General features: G+C 33.5%; 1 protein-coding gene across 1 annotated transcript in view; it reads right to left on the reverse strand.

The window, feature by feature from the left end:
- Positions 1-13,180, reverse strand: part of DPYD (dihydropyrimidine dehydrogenase) — a 1,643,387-nt gene that overhangs the window by 545,583 nt on the left and 1,084,624 nt on the right. Inside the window, exon 15 of the mRNA XM_053694067.1 lies at positions 2,429-2,497. Within this exon, the coding sequence (XP_053550042.1) occupies positions 2,429-2,497 (69 nt within the window). The remainder of the gene's footprint in view (positions 1-2,428; positions 2,498-13,180) is intronic.

The following is a 13,180-nucleotide window of genomic DNA, read 5'->3' on the forward strand; positions in this document are numbered from 1 at the left end:
CGCAATCAGATGACAAGCAAGTGAGACTTTGGCGTAATATAAGTAATATAAGTAATCTGTTCTGTAAGTGGTTTAAACTGCAGCTTAATGTGCTTACTATGCTTTCAGATCTCGACCCCTACCAAGCATGCCACTTTACATTGAGAAATATTGCTTAATCAATAATGTACAATTGACCATTTTGGTGCGGAATGGGTCTGTGCTAAATTGCTTTACAGTGTATTGCAGGGTTAAATTAAACACCAAAGATGCTGACTACAAACCAATATCCTACATGCTCAAGAAATAAATGTTGAGTCTGTGCCATTTTTCACAGTAAATCAAATATTAGAACAATGAGTGGGTTTTAAACATAGCTGTTTTTTTTTTACATGTCATAGTTCTGTACATTGAATAGTAAATTTACATTTCCACCTTCCCAAATTGACAGCCATTACTGATGAAAAGAATACTGAGTATTGCAGGCTTATAAAAAGGGGACCAGGCAACTTAATAAAGTCATCCATCATAGTCAGGTTAGAGAAGGAAAGCCCTTGTAAAGAATGGATTTCACAAAAGATTTCATGGTCAATTAGGTAAATACAGGTAAAAATGCACCAAGTGTAGAAGGTCAGAAAGCAAATTACTGATGATGTTTAATTCTGTTCCCTAAATCCCAATAGCGTTTTTTTTTGTTTTTTTTACTTGGTTGGCTTACAATTAACACAGAAAGCAGAGGAGGTATGCAGCTTAGTTTATAAAACTCTGGTGATGCATGACGCATTCTAATTAACATGCAAATGTGAGTGTGTGCATAGTTAGTCAGACATATATATATATATATATATATATATATACACATACATATATATCTAAGCACACACACATATATATATATATATATATATATATATACATACATATATATCTAAGCACACACACACATATATATATATATACATACATATATATCTAAGCACACACACATATATATATATATATATATATATATATATATATATATACACACAATATATATATATATATATATATATATATACACACACACAATATATATATATATATATATATATATATATATATATATATATATATATAGAGAGAGAGAGAGAGAGAGAGAGAGAGAGAGAGAGAGAGAGAGAGAGAGAGAGAGAGAGAGAGAAATTAGATGATAGATAGATAGATAGATAGATAGATAGATAGATAGATAGTGAGGAAGTCACCATAGGAGTTGATTTCTGGAACACTGTCAAAGGCAAGGAGCACATTTTGGCACACATGGGGCAGTGGGCTTTATATATGGTGAGTTATTTTTTGTTAGTTTATGATCTGAGGACAGAGGCAACCTTGCAACTAATAAATATAGATTTTGCATTTAAACCCTTGCGAGTGCCCTCATAATGAAGGCCTATGGATTATTTTAAATGCCTCTCCCCCAGTATTGTAATACATAATAGACTCACCATTCAAAGTGCTTCATATAAACTGATCCCCACACACCCAGTAAGTTAGTTATAAATATATATATAAATATATATATATATATATATATATATATATATATATAAATATATATATATATACACACAGTATATATATATATATATATATATATATATATATATATATATATATATATATATATATATATATATATATATATATAGTAGTACAAGAGGTCCAGCACTCGCTATAATTCACTGAAGCTGGGGTGCATCCCACATAGTATATGAATGCACATAACATTATATATAGCATAGGATAAACATATACTTTTTTAGTATATGTCCAAACATTTGGTTTTATTTACTAGTATAAAGACAAAGGGCTAGATTACAAGTGGAGCACACATTTATTGTGATCCCGCAATCTGGCACATTTTCCCGTTTGCAGGTGCACAATAAATAACCAGTCATTGCAAGATGATCAGATCTGTGGCTAATTTGCTAAAAGTGCCCCAAATGCCCTCAAAATAGAGAGTATTATAGTTTTTTTTATTAAAAAAATAATGTAGCCTTTTTTTTAAATAAAAAACAACTGCACTAGGTAATTATAAGGGGTTAAAGTTGGTGGGTGTGGGGTGATATATAGAAAAAACGGCAATGAAAAGTGCCTTTACATTGCGGTCTATGGGATATATATTTACAATTTGCTGCATGACTTACCCCCTTCGATGCTCCAGACATGAGAACGCAGCTAATATTTGAGCCTATGGAAGCGCACTCTCATAAGTGCAATGCTTCCATGCAATGCGAACGAGAGCTTGCATTGCTATCAACTTGTAATACAAGCGCACATTAGCGTGCACTGGTATAACTTAGTGGAGCGCTAATATCAATTCTACAATAGCACTATTTAGCGCTCCACTTGTAATCTGGCCCAAAATCATATTATCAATGTCTTTGTTTATTATTTTATTATCAGTTACCTCAGCCATTTTTGAAAGCTCCGTCCAGTCTTCCTTATTATAGCTGCACATGATGCTTGCAATAACAATCTGTAACACAAAAACAGAGAAAATATTAAACATTGCTTACAAAGAAATCTCTATAATCTATCTTCCTACCTACAGTATCTATATATCTACCTTCCTACCTATCTCTACCTATCTTGATCTATTTTGATCTATCTATCCCAATCTATAAAGCCATATATATCCATCTCTATCTATCATTCATCAATCCATATATGTATCTATACCTTTCTGTACTTTATACCTTTATCTATCTATGTTTCTCTATTTACATCTATAGCTTTATCTATGTATCACCTATATGAAAGCTGCTTTATGGAGTAACGTGTTTCTTACATAGGAAAAAGCCACTGCAACTTACATCAATGCAGATGATATATAGAAAATATGTCTTATACCTTATTAACCCAGGTTTCAAGGACTTACAATGTCCATTGATTTTCAATTGCAGATTGTAGTTAGAACATTTGTCTCAATTTGAGCTATATTCTTTTGTATTCTGGTGAAAATCTTCACACAACTATAACTGAATATATGTTGATAATTATGTCTTGGAAGTAACCTCACTCACTTGGTTACAACACGGTTTATTCATACAGATAAGCAAATGCTAAATTAATTCACCCATTGGCTGTTTCTACGCCCCAGTATGCAGTTGATAAATTGTTCTTCATGGAGTTTTTAGTAGAAATTAATCAAACAAGATCCACACTGATGCTAAATTGCAGCATTGATGTTGTCTGATGATGTATGCATGTATTTAAGGTGACTATACCAATGTGTATAAATTAGAAATGGAAGAGGTGGACAGTTTCTTTTGATTATTTCTCGGAGGCAGTGACAGGGTTCAACCTAGCAGAAAAAAATAGTTACTTCAGAAAATTAAGTAAAGTCAAAAATGTAACTGTTAGGTATCAGACAAGAAATGTAAGCTGAAAAATCAAGAATGGCTGGAACAAGTATAAGGTTATCTTGCAAACTAATTAAAGGGCCATTATAATCTAATATTCACACACTTGTAATTTTAAAACTATGGACCCTTCACTACTGTGTGTTTAACCTCCACAATGGGGTTAAACACACAGTAAAAATACTGCTTTTATTGCTTTATCGCATGACTCAGATGTGGAACTAGCATTACTGATTGGATCATCAGTGTTTAGTGCTCAGCAAGACCCTAGCGGTATTTCTACTGTGTGTTTAAACACTTTGCGGGGTTAAACCTACAGCAGTGTATGGTTGAAAGTTTTGAACTTACTGTACATGTGGATAAGAGTATGTCATTGTTTTACCAGTCAATAAAGCAATAGTGTATCTTTCTAGAAATTTCTATACCAAACACTGCCAACCTTAAAAATACAAATTATCTAAAATTAATTTGTCACACAGCAGAAGGTGGCGCATATACAAATGCTGGTTTGGTTTGAATATCTTATTAAAGCTTTCTCTCTATGATCCGTGGATAAATGTCAGACTTAATTACTATTCTAGAAGAACAAATTCATGGAAAAATATTTCATATGTAATCAATTCATATATTTAATAAAAAATAGTATACAGGATCAAAAAAATGAATTAGCAAATGTGGCCTCTGGAATGAATATTACACAAATCACACCGGTGTCAAACTACTAAATACATACATTCAAACACAGAGCTCTGTTTTCAAAAAAAAAAAAAAAGCTTCTTTCATAAAAATCACAGTAAAAAATCTCAATAGTTTGTGTTATTATGACCGTAATGATAAAAGTTCTTATAGTCCCGCTTTTGAAAGTTAACCTTAATGTGCAACTCAAAGGTATGTCTCGGTTGTGGGCAATGTTCTAAATATAGGTTATTGTAAGATGACAAGTGGAACCAGGTAGAGTTAAGACAAAGTACCTTATATCCTTGCCACTTCATAAGCGGCGTTAGTTCAGATCCGCCGCCTCAATCACTTGACTATAAGGTGGCCAATCCTTTTGCAGCCTTACCTACATCACTCCTGAGTTCTCCGATCCCTGGTTCCACTTGTCTTATCTTACAATCACCTATATTTGGAACATTGTACACAACGGAGACGTAGCTTTGAGTTGCACATTAAGGATAACTTTTAGAAGCGAGACTATAAGAACCTTTATCATTACGGACGTAATAACACAAACTAAGGCCGACTGCATGATTTTGTATTGAGGAATTTTATACATTTTTTCATTGAGATTTTTTACTGTGGTTTTTACAAAAGAAGATTTTTTTGAGAACAGAGCTCTGTGTTTGAATGTATGTAAGTGTGTATGTTATTAGTGGTTTGACACCGGTGTGATTTGTGTAATATTCATTCCAGAGGCCACATTTGCTAATTGTTTTGATCCTGTATACTATTTTTTATTAAATATATGGATTACATATGAGTTATTTTTCCGTGAATTTGTTCTAGAATAGTAATTAAGTCTGACATTTATCCATGGATCCTAGAGAGAAAGCGTTAATAAGATATCCAAAGCAGCATTTGTATATGCGCCACCTTCTACTATGTCATTGTTTTACTAGTATGGTGATTTAAGCTTACACTATATAAGAAATATAAGCAGACATTTGGTCCTATGGTTTTTATGTTCAACCTAAGAAAGAGAGAGAGAACAGTTCCGTTTATCTGGTCCTTACTTCACCAGATTGTATAGCAACACAGATATTAGTGCCCCTATATTCCCATTATAGACACAGCAACTGTCCTGCATAATGCAGTATTTTCATTTTTGTTAGCTCTGTCCTGCTGCTATTGTCACAGCTTTCCTTTCCTTAGAAAAGTCCTGTTTTCCAAAGTGAAATGAGGGACAGCACTTACTCAACACATGACCTGCATAACCCTGCCCATGCTCCACCAATCATCACCGGGGACACACCTAACCCTGCTTACGAATGCTTATGACTGCACCGCTAACAATTATGACTCCAACTAACAAATCTCCCTCACTAAATCTAGGCCTCGCAGTCCTGGAAGTCATCAGGTAAATGCTGGACATATACCATTGATCATAGCCAAATTCCCTTCTGAAGTGTAAGCATAAAGGGGCACTATATGTTTTTCCTTATTGTTTATAAAGTATTGTGTATTTACAAAGCTCTAATTTGAAGGCTAGAATACTAAATCCAGGAAGGACTGGGGGCAGACTGACAATCTCTCCGCAGGATATCATCACTTGTGAGATAAGGGCCAGTATAGCCACTTGGTTTCCTTATGAAGCACCTGCAAGGGGGTGCACTACCACACCTCTCTAGATCGCTAGACTCTTTTGTCATGCAACACTTCAGTCATTTAGTTCTTTGACTCACTGAGCACATTGCTAGAATCTGACACAGCAGATCAGTATGTTACTTTATGCAGTTCTGCTGTGCGGCAGAGCATGAACAAAATAGTCCCAGACATTTCTGATGTATCAGGCACCAAAACTGAATGAAGGCTGCTTCCTGTGATCTATCAGATTAGCAAACATATCAGATCAGCAAACTGAAGTGAAGTTCCGTCAGTTGTTTGACCGCAAATACTCACCACACATGCGTTCCTTTGTGCCATCACATTCCAATCCCAGCACATCACAAATTACTATCTACCCATCAGATTCTTGGACACTATTAAAGCGCATGCACAAAGGTGTTGTTTGTATATGTAAGGAGTAATGTGAATAATGTAGTTTAATTTCAAAGAACTACGGTACCTTTAATATACAGTTATAACAAGTTACATTAGAATTATTTTTGAAAAATTAATAAACTGAACCTTAAAGAATAGGATGCTGATATTTTAATCCAGCTTTATTGAGAAAGAAAAATAAAATACAGTACTATGAAATAAATAATGGAGAGTCTAATACAAATCAGTTGGCAGTCTTTCTCAATAAAGCTGGTTTAAAAATATCAGCATCTAATTCTTTAAAGGGACATGAAACCCACATTTTTTCTTTCATGATTTTGAAAGAGCATGCAATTTTAAACAACTTTCTAATTTACTTCTATTAGCTAATTTGCTTTATTATCTTGATTTCCTTTGCTGAAAAGCATATCTAGATAGGCTCAGTAGCTGCTGATTGGTGGCTGCACATAGATGCCTCGTGTTATTGGCTGACCGTGTGCATTGCTATTTCTTCAACAAAGGATATATAAAGAATGAAGCAAATTAGATAGTAGACGTAAATTGGAATGTTGTTTAAAATTGTATTCTCTACCTGAATCATGAAAGAAACATTTTGGGTTTAGTGTCCCTTTAAGGTTCAGTTTATTTACTTGCTTTGATCACATGTCACAACCAGCCAGTGTTGTTTTTTTTTTTCACTCAAATATCAGCAGATGGTACAGTCAATCACAGATTGTGCTTGTTACCTCATTGACAAACAGCATAAGTCAAAAGACTGCCTGATTACAGTAAAAATCATACTGTACAAAATAAGAAAAAAAGCCTTATAAGTTATATTAAGGTAGTCAAAGAAAGCTTTTACACAGACATAATCCTCATTTTTGCCAACTGTCCTTATTTTCCTAGGACTGTCCAAGGTTTTGACCTATTGTCCTGTATACAAGTCCTGATAGTCTGTCCCACATTAAAAACATCTGCCCTGAGATTTGGGCTTGACATGGATATCTGTGGTGGGGTACTCCGATATAAGGTCTTTGTTTTTTCAGCCCTGACTAGTAGACTAGTAAGCTATAGTAATGTATGTTCACCCTTCATTATATATATATATAAACACATAGTAGTTATTTTTATCTGAGAAGTCTTTGTAAAAAGCAGATAGAGGATTTTCTTTTTTTGTAGATTATTAGCGACAAATGCACAACCATGTTGCTCTGTGGAAAACTACAAATCAAAAAGGGACTCAAATATATGCAGAGAATCACAGTCTTTTTAATCCTTTGAATGATTATGCCTTCAGCAAACCAATACGTTTTGATCTTTACTTTTGTGTGGAGTGTGTTAAACAATCAATATGCCATCAAAGAAAGGCTTTCATATATACTAGTAAAAAGAAAGACACTGCAAAAGAATTTTTAATTTTTTTTTTCTTATTTGATACAGTTAACAAAATCAAACAGCGGAAGATGCACTGTAAAATCAGATTTCAAAATATAAAATTTACAAGAAATGACCCTTTAATTTAACAAAGCGATAGAGGAGAAACTCTTATGTGCTGTAGCAAAGACAATTCCATATCAGTCAAACAAAAACAATATTCAGGAGACACCATAATTTACAAAAATGGTTTATTATTTATTGCAGAGATGATGTGCTTTACTAACAAATGAAAATTAAATTACATTTAAAGCCATAGTACCAGAATGTTAGTTTCCAGTGTGCCTTTTAATATATACAGAATTCCCATTGTTGTACAATGAAATGGCTTCACATGCATCCTTGAATCGTCAAAAATGTATTGTCGTGAATGGTTAAACTAGTTGAGAATTATAATGGTTTAAATCCACTGTGTATGTAAGAGACAGTAAATTGATATACTTCACAACATTTTCATTTTAAAGCCTGAAAATTGGAGGAAGAGGGTGGAGTTTGGGTGGTCAGGGGCAGAGCTGAATCCTCAAGGGTGGAGTCTGGTCAGTACAGGTAAAAATCAAGCAATCTAGGTAAAGTTTAGTATTCCTGGGCAAGATTTATGAGGTTTAAGGTTTCTCTTAGAGTGGAACAAGGGCCAGAGGCAGGGTGACACAGTTAGCAAATCAGGACAAAATGGTATAGTTAAGAGTACTTTAATAAATTATTTTTTTCATACAAAGTGAAATCAAATCTGTTCAAAATTAAATTGATACAAAAAAGAAATGCAGACTTGTGCATCACTGATACTGCTGTATTTATGTTAACTGACTAGAAAAAAAAATCTGCATAAACATTAAAAACAAAATAGTTTTATTTAGTGAAGGAACATCAGTTGCTCTCATAAAACAATGAGACATTTTAGGGAGATATCCATTTAAAGAAACTACTTTTTTATCTTATTGGATATGAAATAAGATATTTCAAGAAACTGTTATTTTTATTGGCTATGAAATAGAGTAGCTAGAAAGTTTTACTTTTAAAGGGATATGAAACCCAAAAATGTTCATTTTGATTCAGATAGAGCAGACCATTTTAAAAAGGTTTCCAATTTGCTTCTATTATGTGTTGAAGAGAAACCCAGGTAGGCATCTGGAGCACTAAATGGCAGGAAATAGATAGAGCTTTTGCAAATGCATAACATTTTTTGCAAAACTACTGCTCTATAGTGCTCCTAAGCACACGTTCCCGCTTTTCAACAAAAGATGCCAAGAAAACAAAGAAAAATTGATAATAGAAGTAAATTAGAAAGTTGTTTAAAATTGCATGCTCTGATTAATGAAAGAAAAATTATGAAAGATAGAAAGTTTAATTGCTGTCAACCCTGAATGAAGCAAAATTGATTATAGAAGTAAATTGGAAAGTAATACTGTATATAAAATGTATACTTTATCTGAATCATAAAAGAAAAATTTGGGGTTTCATGCCCCATTAAACATTTTATTTTAAAAGAAATAATTAACTACAAATTAACCTTGACATTTGTTTGCCCATTTCACAAGCATTAACAAATAAAGAGCAGTTAAGGCGTACTGCTTTTGAAAAGTCTGGTGGATTCCATTTTCCTGGTCTCCTTTGCTCAAAATTAACGGTTAGATTTAGAGTTTTGTGGCCAAAGGGATGCATTAGCTACGCGTGTTTTTTTCCCCCCACACCTTTTAAATAACGCTGGTATTTAGAGTTCTCTGAAGGGCTGCGTTAGGCTCCAAAAAGGGAGCCTACAGGCATATTTACTGCCACTTCAACTCTCAATACCAGCGTTGCTTACAGTAGCGGCTAGTTTGAAAAACATGCTTGTGCACAATATCCCCATAGGAAACAATGGGGCAGTTTGGGCTGAAAAAAAAACACCTGCAAAAAAGCAGCGTTCAGCTCCTAACGCAGCCCCATTGTTTCCTATGGGGAAACACTTTCTAAGTCTGCACCTAACACTCTAACATGTACCCAGAGTCTAAACACCCCTAACCTTACACTTATTAACCACTAATCTGCCGACCCCGCTATCGCTGACCCTGCATATTATTATTAACCCCTAATCTGCCGCTCCGGACACCGCCTCAACCTACATTATCCCTATGTACCCCTAATCTGCTGCCCACAACATCGCTGACACCTATATTATATTTATTAACCCTTAATCTGCCCCCACAATGTCGCCGCTACCTTACCTACACTTATTAACCCCTAATCTGCCGACCGGACCTTGCCGCTACTCTAATAAATGTATTAACCCCTAAAGCTAAGTCTAACCCTAACACCCCCCCAAGTTAAATATAATTTTATTCTAACAAAATAAATTATTTCTTATTAAAAAAATTAATCCTATTTAAAGCTAAATACTTACCTGTAAAATAAACCCTAATATAGCTACAATATAAATAATAATTACATTGTAGCTATTTTAGGATTTATATTTATTTTACAGGCAACTTTGTATTTATTTTAACCAGGTACAATAGCTATTAAATAGTTATTTACTATTTAATAGCTACCTAGTTAAAATAATTACAAAATTACCTATAAAATAAATCCTAACCTAAGTTACAATTAAACCTAACACTACACTATCAATAAATTTATTAACTAAACTACCTACAATTACATACAATTAAATCAACTAAACTAAATTACAAAAAAAAAACCACTAAATTGCAAAAAATAAAAAAAGATTACAAGAATTTTAAACTAATTACACCTACTTTAAGCCCCCTAAAAAAATAACAAAGCCCCCAAAATAAAAAATGCCCTACTCTATTCTAAAATAAAAAGTTAACAGCTCTATTACCTTACCTTGTGCGATTCGTTTCGGATCGATTTGGAAATTTGACCGAATTCGTTAAATTCGGAGATTTGGATCGATTAGAACTTCCGAATTGAAATAGTGCCGAATCTACCGAATAAATCCCAATTAGTTTGGATTTATTCGGTAGATTCGGATGGCCATGGATTACACTAGTATTGTACAGTATATTAGGTTATATCACTCTGCTATGGGTTACACCTAATATACAGTACATAATACTAGTCTAATACACAGCACATCCCATCTAACACATACCGAAATTCTGAACTGAACCGAATCCAGCTGAGTTATTTTGAATCCGAATAAATCCGAAATGAATCCGAACCGAATTGATTCAAATTTTTCCGAATTCGAATCGATCCGAACCAAAATTCGAAAAAATCTGAATCGATCCGAACCGAACCAAATTTTTTTCGCCATGCACATGTCTACTTCAGGGCCGTGCTAATGCTCCTATTAGTACAGTACCCCAGTGCGCTACAGGTACATTAGTGTGGCGGACCCCTTCTCCTTCAGTGTAGGTAGGGGGGGCACTAATCCGACCCTTCTTTACAGAGTCCCGGGCTTCATTCTCCTATTAAAGCGGCCTTGGAGTCTATGAAGAAGAAGAATAGTGCAGCTCCCCAGCTCGCTAAAGGTTAGTAAAAAACATAATTTAAAGAATAACAAATATACTCATTAATTATATTTGATATTCTTTAAAGGGATAGTAAACCCCAAAAATGTTATTTAAAAAAAAAAATAGATAATCCTTTTATTTACCATTCCACAGTTTTGCATAACCAACACTGTTATAGAAATATATTTTTTACCTCAGTGATTACCTTGTATCTAAGCTTCTGCTGACTGCCTCCTTATCTCAGATCTTTTGACAGACTTGCATTTCAAGCAATGAGTGCTGACTCTTAAATAACTCCATGTGCAAGAGCATAATGGTATCTATATGAAACACATGAACTAGCGCCCTCTAGCTGTGAGAAACTGTCAAATGCAGATAAGAGGCTGCCTTCAAGGGCTTAGAAATTAGCTTATGATCCTACCTAGGTTTAGCTTTTAACTAAGAAAGTTGTTTCAAATCACACACCCTATCTGAATCATTAAAGTTTAATTTTTACTTTATTATCGCTTTAAATTCATACATTCATTCAGATTTTTGTTTGTTAAAATGGAGTGGATAGACGCATTTTCTTTAGAAATTGGCATTTATAACAAAACTAATGCATTTCCATATTGAGTAGGCTAGTAACGTTTTCTTTCTACTCAAAATATAGTGATATTTTTCCTCTGCTAATACATTTTTAATAGGACAATTACTCAAAAAAATAAAATAATTCATCCGTATATAGTACATTTTTTTTTAGAATAATGTGCCCTTAAAAGATTATTTCTTCCATGTTTACTTTATCAGGTATTTAATGGATTGTAAAAAAAAACTGTGTGACTAATTAAAGAAGCTACTATTTGACAAACAAAATGTAAATCACAATGTAAAACACTGAATCAAGTGCAAGGTAAGATTCATGTCCTGCTCAGCTGTAACTTATTGATGCTAACCATGCTGTTTACAGAACTCAGGAACGTGAGCAGAATTTTATGCTATTGTAAGAAACACTGGAAATCAAGGTAGCAATTTCTGTTCGGATATATACTAAATTTTTTATAAGCAAAAGCACAAGTGTGTCAGGAGGTGAGCTCCTGTAAATTAGAAGGGGCATAGTAAGGTTTTGTCAAATCATATTCATGATGTGCAAAATTCCTCTGGGATTTTAGGAAAGAGTGAATGAGTCTGGAGCATCTGATGCTTCAACAGCTGTTAATTTCATTAACAAGTTTATTAATTAGTGAAACATTGTCCTGGTTAAATCTCTATTACAAAATGCAACAGCGTAATATTTTTAAAGATAAGTGAAATAAACAAATATAGAAACTAAAAGGCAAAAAATAGTCCTATTCAAGACCAAGCATAAAAGCAAATTTGAAGGAAATCCACATGCAGTAGAGCCCCCTTCTATTGTAAACATATATAACAGGAATAATACTTTCACAGACACAAATTGTTGCAGAAAACAATTCGGGCTAACAATTTTTAACACAGACAAGAATATTGTCTGGAATTGCTATTCAAAAACTACTTGACCACACATATCTAGCTTAAAGGGACACTGAATCCAATTTTTTTCTTTTGTGATTCAGATAGAGCATGACATTTTAAGCAACTTTCTAATTTACTCCTATTATCATATGTTCTTCATTCTCTTTGAATCTTTATTTGAAATGCAAGAATGTAAGTTTAGATGCCGGCCCATTTTTGGTGAACAACCTAGGTTGTCCTTGCTGATTGGTGAATAAATTCATCCACCAATCAAAAACTGCTGTCCAAAGGTCTGAACCAAGAAAAAAGCTTAGATGCCTTCTTTTTTATATAAAGATAGCAAGAGAACAAAGAAACATTTATAATAGGAGTAAATTAGAAAGTTGCTTAAAATTGTATGCTCTATCTGAATCCCAAAATATTTTTTTTGGGTTCAGTGTCCCTTTAAAGTGTCAGTAAGCACAATAAAATAATCAATAGGGATGGGCGAATGTATCAAAGTGCAATTAATTTGGTTGAACAAATAGTCCTGTGGACATTTGTTTTGGACAAACAAATGTCAACAAAGATGAAAATCCCTTAAAATTCATCAATCTAATGTTATTTCCGATTTTAGAATGTCACTTACTTTTTAAAGTTTCATAATTAGTTTGAATATCCACATTTGAAATTTTAAATATAACATTTAATTTAACAAATACTAATAAGTTAAATAGTTCATGTGGTTGGGAATTT

Source organism: Bombina bombina, chromosome 10 (genome assembly GCF_027579735.1).
Source record: "Bombina bombina isolate aBomBom1 chromosome 10, aBomBom1.pri, whole genome shotgun sequence".
Classification (NCBI taxonomy): Eukaryota; Metazoa; Chordata; class Amphibia; order Anura; family Bombinatoridae; genus Bombina; species Bombina bombina.